This window comes from Sebastes fasciatus, chromosome 13, assembly GCF_043250625.1.
Source record: "Sebastes fasciatus isolate fSebFas1 chromosome 13, fSebFas1.pri, whole genome shotgun sequence".
NCBI classification, from domain to species: Eukaryota; Metazoa; Chordata; class Actinopteri; order Perciformes; family Sebastidae; genus Sebastes; species Sebastes fasciatus.
Window position 1 is genome coordinate 9,805,424 of NC_133807.1, and position 8,766 is coordinate 9,814,189.

An 8,766-nucleotide genomic window follows, 5' to 3' on the forward strand; every position below is an offset into this window, starting at 1 on the left:
GCGCCGTTGTGGAAGCGTAGCAAGCACCCTCCAGTCCCCCCCCCCAACCCCCGGGTTAACACTGTTAGCTCTGTCAGCACTGTTGTTGTTTTCACTGTCAGCATCTTAGCCGTCGCCATGTTGAGAGTTGTGTGGACGCAATAGAAATGCTCCCAATATTGCATTTAGCATCTTTAATGATATCAAGCATTCATACGCAGACTAGGGACAAAATAATATGCCGAGGCCTATCACTTATTGTTTTTTTTCCTCAGTCAGGCTGTTGATCGTACTCTTGATCGTATCCTTCCAGGTCGTTGTAAATGACATCTGCGTGGTGTTCCTGACAGGCCTGCACCGCCTGTAGGACGGCTGCAAGGCGCCGGTCCAGAGCAGAAAGGTGTGGTTCAGAGAGGAGGGGGGCCAGGCCTGCCAGAGGATCCCGGACCAGCGACTCCCGCATGACATCACTCAGACGGAAGCCGGGGAGGGACAAAAGACGCAAGCGGAGGAGGGTGGAGCGACGGATCCTACAAAGGTGGGTGGAGAGCAAGATTAAAAGAAATATTGACACCCACATAAGCCAGAATTTTACCCTCTCTGGGTCCTTTAATTGTATATGTCAATATCTTCTGAATTAAATGTATTCTGTACTACACCTTGCAACTTTATCCACTACTTTCTGACTATTTATTTCACCCATCATCTCTCATTGTTAAGTGTGCTGGTCACTCATTGACAGACATGTTTTTGTTTGATTACCTGCAACATTGTTGTAAAGGAGCTAGAATAGATGGCTCATCCCGAGAGTGACGCCCGAACCTGGAAAACATTATCAACAACATTTCAGTCAGGAGAAAGTATAAATATAATGTTACTTTACTTATTTGGCTGTCAGGTATAAGTTATACTATAGCCTGTGTTTGTTGTTGTCATCAGATGTTCATGGTACTCACGCCCGTCCGTTATCCAGATGCAGTAGAAAAGTCTTGTTGCCAAACTTCTCAAACGTCTCGCAGTGATGTCTGTCCATGTTGCCTTCAAATGAAAAACATTAACGTTAATTTAGATGATGTCAGAGACATTTTTGTAGACACATGAAGTTAATAATGGCATATATTGATACAAAATTCACGATAACATCCTGAGTGCATTAACATGGGAGATAATACTCTTGTTTACTAATGACTTTTTTACTACCTCCTTCCCTTTGCTTTAGTGGGTAATAGAGTTTTTTGTGCATGTACGAACAGACTGCAAAGCTATAGAGCACAAAGTCCACGCCAAAGTGAGTAACTCTCCCCCACAGAAACGCTGCTCCTGAACTGCCTGAAACGCCTTGATTGAAGTTCCGCCTTTTCTTCCATAACATGGTGATGTCACCAAGTAACACATTTGCATAATACCTGCCTAACGGCTACTTTGGCACGCCCTCAAACAAAGCTAGTTAGAGAAGAGATGGTACGGTTGACCAATCACAACAGAGTGGGCCAGCTGACCAATCAGAGCAGACAGAGCTTTTCAGGTGCTCAAACAGAGCCTTTCAGACAAAGGGTGAAAAAGTAAAGCGTTTTTAGAAACCCAAAATACAAGTAGGCCTATGCCCCTGAAAATGAGCATAATAGGTCCTCTTTAAAGGAGGACAAAGAGGTAAGTAACCCTCACTACACTGCCTGTAAGCCCCCTTATGTTGCAACCCAACTGACTCCTGGGTCAAGTTTAAACTGTAGAGACTGACCCATGAGGAAGTCCAGTACAGCCATGTCTATGAGGTCCACCAGTCTGGTGCCGTGGTCGTAAGGAGGCGTCTGTTTCACTGTGTCGCAGTAGGCCAGCTCCTTCTCCCACCTGGGAACAACAGTACAAATTAAAGTAGAAGAAAATAGATACTGTTTGAATGTAAGGATGTTTTTTTTGTCCATTTTGTTACTGTTTAACAGGATTCTTTTTTTTATCTACTTAGCTTTGGTGGCTAATGTTAACTATCCACACTTTCTCTCAATGGAATTAATTTAACCTTTCTGACATAAGTTAATCTGAGACTTTTTGATGTAGGTTGATTGAGTTTATTAGGGTGAAGATACTGAGTATCTATTGAGGCAATATACAGCATGCTTCAGTGTCTTTTGGTCCGACTGACAATGAGGTGCTAATTCAAATAAGCTCAGGTTGGTTACAGAACCGCAGCCTGAGATAAGGAAAAAGATTATCAAAATAAGACAAAATACCTATAAATGCCACAATAACAGCATCATTTGTTGCCAAATCAATCAAATCAAATCCTGCACATCAGTTTGAGCACCTCGGACAGTTCCTGCAGCCCTGCCTGCCTGTCTGGGGGGTCCCAGGATCAGGACCTCGGAGAGAGAATATGACAAACTTTGTGCATAACGTTCTTAAAATAATCCACTTGAGCTGAGCAGGAAAGCAGGATGATGATCTTATACCGGCTGTGCTGCAGCACCTCTTTTCACCCTCTGTCTGAAACACTCTGTTTGACTTCCTGCCCCGCCCCTGGAAAAGCTCAGTCTGCTCTGATTGGTCAGCTGGCCCACTCTGTTGTGATTGGTCAACCGAACCAAACTCTTCGGACTCCGCTCCAGCTCCGCTCTAACTAGCTTTGTTTGAGGGCGTGCTAGTGCTAAACTAGGCGTTAGGCAGGTATTATGCAAATGTGTTACTTGGTGACATCACCACGTTACAGAGGAAAAAGCGGGACTTCAAGAAAGAGGTTTTAGGCAGTTCAGGAGCAGTGTTTCTGTGGGGGAGAGTAACTCCCTTTGGCGTGGACTTTGGGCTTTGTAACTTTAGAGACATTTTACATGCACTAAAAACTATACAACACACTAAAGGAAAGGGGGGGGAAAGCATAAAAGCATAATAGGTCCTCTTTAAACCAACACCCACATGGCTATATGTTCATTGGCTGTCCATACTGGCCATACTTTCTAATGTGGGGGACGTTTTGTGCAAATAGAGTGCATTATAGAGCTCAGCTGAAACTAATATCGGAAAGACATTTTTTACTAACTGTACTAAACTGTAAGTTTGTAAGATACCTGCTAGATTTTTCAAAAACTGTCCCAAATCACTTACATTGGAATTACATTAGGAAGGGACCTCTTGTTGACCAGTATGGAGCGGAGGAATTTTTACATAGACCAACATTTTTTTTCAATGTGTCATAAGGGCGCGTCAGTATTGACAGTAAAGTAAAAAATGTGAACCCATTCTTATTATTATCGCTCAGACAAAATCTTATCGACTGAAAGTTCATGTTTTTATTGGATGTTAGTGCAGCAAACTGAAATGCATTAAATGTAAAGCATGTTACAATAGCACCCCATTTAACTATATGCTTCATGTAGAAAAGTGAGCAGCTCATGTGATTTATAAAATGTTATTACAAGGCTTTGTTGAATACTCGCTTCTGATTGGTCAATCACAGCGTTCTACAGTTATTTCTGTATAACAGACCGTTGCTATGGGTTGCTATAATTTTGTGTCAAATTATTGATTTCTTAAGTAAGTAGCCGTGTAATAAGCAGGATAATGTACAGCTAGCCGGTCATTGTTGTGAAATAAACCCAGACAGCGGAGGGTTTTATTTCACAACAATGACTGGCTCGCTGTACATTATCTCTTACTTATTCACAGTAAGATCAGGAGAGTAAAAACCTTTTCAGTAGCATTATGGAACTCGGGCGCGGTCGCTACACAACAGGAGTATTAAGAAGTTTCCAGGCTTTTCCCCACTTTTTCACTTCCGATCAGCAAGTCTCTGCAGGAGGGCGATGACGGTGTCCTGTTTGGAGGAGAGCAGCTCCAGGGCCGTGGCTAACCTGCCGAGGGACTCCGCCATCCGTACCTCCCTCCTCTCGCGCCTCTTCTCTCGGGCTTCCACCCTGCGGCGAGCCACCCGGTCCAGGTAGGCCTGCTCCTCCTGTCGCTTCAGAAACTCCTGGAACAAAGTGACGCTGGTTCGCTCCTCGCTCCCTTTCTGATTCTGTCCTTCAGTTGTTGCAGATAATGAGGTGGGGATAGATGACGCGAGAGAGGGGGAAGCAGGGGGAAAAGAGGAGGAGAGGCCGAGGAGGTTCTGGTTGTTGCTGAGGCGAAAGGGTATGACGCCTGATGAGAACGACGGAGCTTTACAGCCTACGTAGCGCGATGCGTTGAGGTCTGCGTTGCTAGTCGAGCCGAGGGAAGGGGAAGTTGTCTCTGTGAAACAAGGTGAAGAGATAAAAGATGGAGATGGCCCCATGGTGGCTGGATGAATACTGGTCGCAACAATGTCACTGTTGAGGACGATCAGGGGCTTGAGCTCTGGAGTGTTTGTCGGGCTAACGGTGGCTGTAGCCACTGAGGTAATGGTAGCAGCGCTACCGATGGCTCCCTGACCCGCCGAGTCCACGCCACCCGTCAAAGCAAAGTCCCCATTAGGGCGGATGATGGTGGCGGGCGGCGGAACCTGTGGTTTCGCAGCGATCTTTGCCAAAGGACCAGGCAGCGTGGAACCGGCGTTGCAGCCTTTGTTTCTTTTGTTGTTGACGATCTGAGTGCCGGACCCCAAGATGGCGCCTATACAATCTAAGTAGAATTGCTTGCCTAGCGCAGTTTTACTGGTTTCAGGGTTTACTATGCGGCCCATATGGACCGTAGAGTTTACGCTCGGCCCGTAGACTTTACATTGTGGTGACGTCACATATTTTTAAATCTCTTTCTCGGCTCGTGGAAAAGTTTTACAAATATAAAACCTCCATGGATCAAAAATTCCTAATAGGAAGAGCTATAAGTAAGGTGTCCTGTCAACAGTTTTACAGACGTCTCTTTTACAATGGTGCTTTACTGGTCTCTAGCACTTTTGGTGCCCTAGGTGAAATTCAGATTTGGAGCCCCCCTGCCGCCGTCTATGCCGGTTAGGGCTCAACCCCCCAGAACCCTAGCCCCATAAACCGCAACACACATCAGACATCACAATTGTTTTAAGACAAAAATTAAGATTTCTATTTTCATAAATAACAATTTGTACCCTGATATTGTTGGCTTAAAGTCAGTTTCACTACAATTTACACTTTTATTAACAAATAAAGGCAGCCGGGCAGATGAAAAAGTGTGAGAAAGAGAGTTACAGGGGTGAAAATGCTTTTTGGGCCTGCAGGGGATTTTTTGCTGCAATACCACAAGTGGCCACTGGAAAGAAATTGGCACCAAGATCAGGTGATCATCAGTTGATCTCTCAGCACCAGGAACACACCTTCGGCTCTATGCTACTGTCAGCAGTGTAACACTGACTCTGACTACAGCAGTATACACTGCATCAACATGTGGGGAAACCCAAAGCTTGACAGGCCTGCTGTGCATGACTTTGGTTGCCGAGGTATGAAAGCACATTCGCTGTTGTTGGAGGGCGGGGTTTAGCAAACAACCACAACAATTACATCTGTCCTTCATGTGAAATATGCAAAGCTCAGAGACATATCAACATGTTTCTAGAGCTGTAAAACACAGTCTGTATACAGGCAGACCAAGCATCCCTGTGTGGAAATAGAATGCTAGAAAGAAACTACATACATCGAAGAACTCCCAGGACGTTTTAGCGTGCCCCGTCTCCCGGCTGCGGTCTTTAACCCTCTTGTACGTGACAATGAGGTTGTTCCACTTGCGGCGGATCTTTTCAACAGGCAGCATGTGCCCCTTGGAGGCCATCTCCTCCTGGACGCTCTGGAAGAGCTGCGAGCGCTCCCGGGTCTCGTACAGGCCCCAGCGGCGGCCGACTTCCTCGATCAGACACAACACTGCTTTGGAGGAGAAGTCGGAGCCGGAAGGAAGCGTCTTATCTGAGGGAGCAGGCGGCATCGCTGAAGCTGGGGGAGAGGAGAGGACACGGGTGACTGCGGTGACCTGTGGGCTCGCTTAATATGTAAAAGTGTATGGAGGAGATATATTGACATATATTCAAAATGCCCTGAAAATTTATTTTCTCCACCAGCTTCTTACTAAACACACACTACTTTCTGCCAAAGTTAGAACAGTTTTTGTTGTTTCACATGAGAGATTTTCTCTGTTCTCTTCTCTCTGTTCTCTTCTCTCTCTCACTGGTTTGAAATAGGCGGAGCTTAGTTGGATAAGGTGATGTCACATACTACCGTGCTCCAATCAGGATTGGCAACATTTGAGTCAGAATCTGCAGACAGTTATTGGGTTGTCGGGAGTTGTTTTTAAGCATTAAAGGGTCACTTTTTATCCAGGTTGTTCAACCTGGACCCTATTTTCCCATGTTTTTGTGTCTAAGGGACTAATAGCGACAGCAATTTCTGAAATTGGTCCAGTATTGAGGGAGAACGCTGTAACCGTCAACCGTGAAATGAGCTGCTGGGGCAAGTGATCAGCATCAATGTAACATTACGTTCACTAAAAGTGCTTGTTTTTGCCACTGACAGGCTCAGATTGTTATTATAAGTGTCTGACAACATTATGAAAAGAACCCTACAGAGAAATAAAACCTTTTTTTCTTACCTTTCGCTTGATCCGGTCTGTTTGTTATTGTGTCCAACCCCCGCTCAAGGAGAAGTCGAGTTGTGAAATCTGACTATCCATATACTCTGGCTCAAATAAATACGGGCGGCCATCGAATTCAAAGACCTCATCCACGTTGTCAAAATCATCTAAATATTCATCCATGACATTGAAAATCTTTTAGATAACAGTAAGCTACGCTTTCTGTACTCCAACACAACAAACTCTGCCCGGCCGGCGCTCACGTTTCCACCATGGATGTGTTCCTCTATTCCACTGTTGTCTTTCTGCAACAAGTCACCTCGCCAGATTTCATAACGAGACTTCTCCTTGAACGAGACTCTTATTATAATGTCAGACACTTATAATAACAATCAGAGTCTGTCATGGCAAAAACACGCAGTTTTAGTGGACGTAAATGACGGTGCCAGCTTGCCCCAATAGCAACACATTGCGGCCCGTTTAGCAGCTGCTGTCTACAGCGCTCTCCCTCAATACTGGAGTATTTTCAGAAATTGTTGTTCCTATTAGTGAGTTAGACAGAAAAACGTGGGAAAATAGGGTCCAGGTTGAAATAATACCGAAGTGACCCTTTAAAATATGAATAAATAATACCTAACGATGATTTTTAGGGGCTTTATTTCTATAAACTAAATTGTATTTGGAGCTCCAATACATGGCATTTTTGGGATCTGAAAATTATCCTTTAAAGGGACATTGTGTATAATTTGGCAAAATCTAGAAAACGGTACCACGGTTTTGCACTCTGCGGCTCACGTTACCGCAGTTTCAAAAGCGTGTCGGAGAACTACGGTGGCCTTCAGGTAACGTAAAAACTCTAAAGGCTCTCTCTAGAGAGTGTTATTTTCCTATAAAAGGTTTTTGGAAAAGTTGAAAACCTTTTGGTTGACTAATAGTTATGAGAATTCATAATTTCTTACACAGAAAGCTCTTGTGCAGGTGTGTGCATATACTCTATAATGTGTTTTATTTTATTCTGATGACACAGACAATCACAATAGTAAAAGTCTCATTGATCCTCTCACCTGGAGCTATCTTCAGGTAGGTTTTCCCATCTCCCGATGTGGTGAAGAAGCGGTCTGTGCTCACAGGATCTAAAGGCACAGGACAGACAAAAGGCACATTAATGTCAAAACATTTAAAAAGATGTTATACATGCTGATCTGAATTAATTTAGATGGAAATTAACAGCTAAACATATTAAATTCTTCATGTTATGTCCTTTAAAACCAGCTAATGTGTGCACTCACACAGCAGTACAGGAGTAGTTGTGTTGTCAGCCAGCTCCTCTGCAGTCTGATCCACTCCTCCTCCTCCTCCTCTGCATGCGGTATCTCCGCAGGGCGCAGGCGGCTCTCGGCTGCCCACAACCAGCGCAGATGGATTCTCATCGACCGCTTCAGTTTTCACATGCAGAGTCGAGACGTCGCTGCAGTCTCCGTGCAGATCTCCCTCCATGGCTGACACACACACACGCAAACACAAAGCAGCAGACAGACAGCCTGTTTGTCTGCGCAGGCGTTGGATCAGGAGAAAGTTTGGAGCTGGCGGATCTCAGTCGGTGATGAGTTCAGGTTCAGCCTCGGTGTGTGCTGCTAACGTCATGACTCCCGCACGTCGGTTTAGTAATTGTGTCCTTGATGGACAAACCGCCACCCCTCTGTATTTTTCCTCATGAAGGATACAGAGAAATGGCTGCGCTGTCCAGCTCAGCCGACGGATGCGCAGCGCGGCTACGCAGCTCCCAGCACAGATTTGCTGCTGGCAACTCTGGCAGTGACGTCAGCTGAGCGCACGTCAAGTACATGTAAACAATAAAGTACAAATAGACAAGGAAAATAACAAAAAAAAACAATAACAACAAAGAAGGCAAAACAAAAATAATTGCATTTTCATTTCATAATGCCAGAGTTTGTGTTTTGTAAGTTTTATTATATTAATCTAATATTAGATGAGATGGTGGTTTATTGTTTGAATTTATAAATACAAATGCAGGAGAGTTGGTTTGGTTCCTGACCAGTTTTTTCCTCATGAATATGGAATTTTTTTCAAAAATAATGAATAGTTTTATGATATACAGCATATTATTTTTCAACCTTATCTTGACTAAAATACATCATTGAACATATTTATTTCAACATTCATCTTAAGTTTCTTTTTTTTCTTTTTCAATTTTTAAGAAAATTGGCTACATCAATCCAGAACACACACACACACACACACACACATACATATACAGTATATGTA

At 44.1% G+C, this 8,766-nt stretch overlaps 1 protein-coding gene across 2 annotated transcripts; it reads right to left on the reverse strand.

The window, feature by feature from the left end:
* Positions 1–116: 116 nt before the first annotated feature.
* On the reverse strand, positions 117–8,253 carry LOC141780207 (extracellular serine/threonine protein kinase FAM20C-like). Of its 2 annotated transcripts, XM_074655346.1 has the most exons (5): positions 7,770–8,253; positions 7,545–7,613; positions 5,554–5,846; positions 1,718–1,827; positions 829–1,017 (listed from the first exon to the last, which is right to left on the reverse strand). In XM_074655346.1, exons 1-5 carry the CDS (start codon positions 7,975–7,977, stop codon positions 984–986), a joined length of 714 nt encoding a protein of 237 aa, XP_074511447.1. In that variant the 5' UTR covers positions 7,978–8,253; the 3' UTR covers positions 829–983. The 2 variants fall into 2 exon arrangements, with proteins under 2 accessions (XP_074511448.1, XP_074511447.1); XM_074655347.1 differs by lacking the exons at positions 5,554–5,846; positions 7,545–7,613; positions 7,770–8,253 and adding exons at positions 117–509; positions 742–801 and having other exon boundaries at positions 936–1,017; positions 1,718–2,336.
* Between the last annotated feature and the right edge of the window lie 513 nt (positions 8,254–8,766).

Coding starts and splice junctions, on each gene's coding strand:
- LOC141780207 (XM_074655346.1), bottom strand. CDS start 7,977: ATGGAGGGAGATCTGCACGGAGACTGCAGCGACGTCTCGACTCTGCAT. Junction 7,614..7,769: donor AACTACTCCTGTACTGCTGT/GTGAGTGCACAC, acceptor CTGTGCCTTTAG/ATCCTGTGAGCACAGACCGC. Junction 1,018..1,717: donor TGTACTGGACTTCCTCATGG/GTCAGTCTCTAC, acceptor TTTCATTTGAAG/GCAACATGGACAGACATCAC.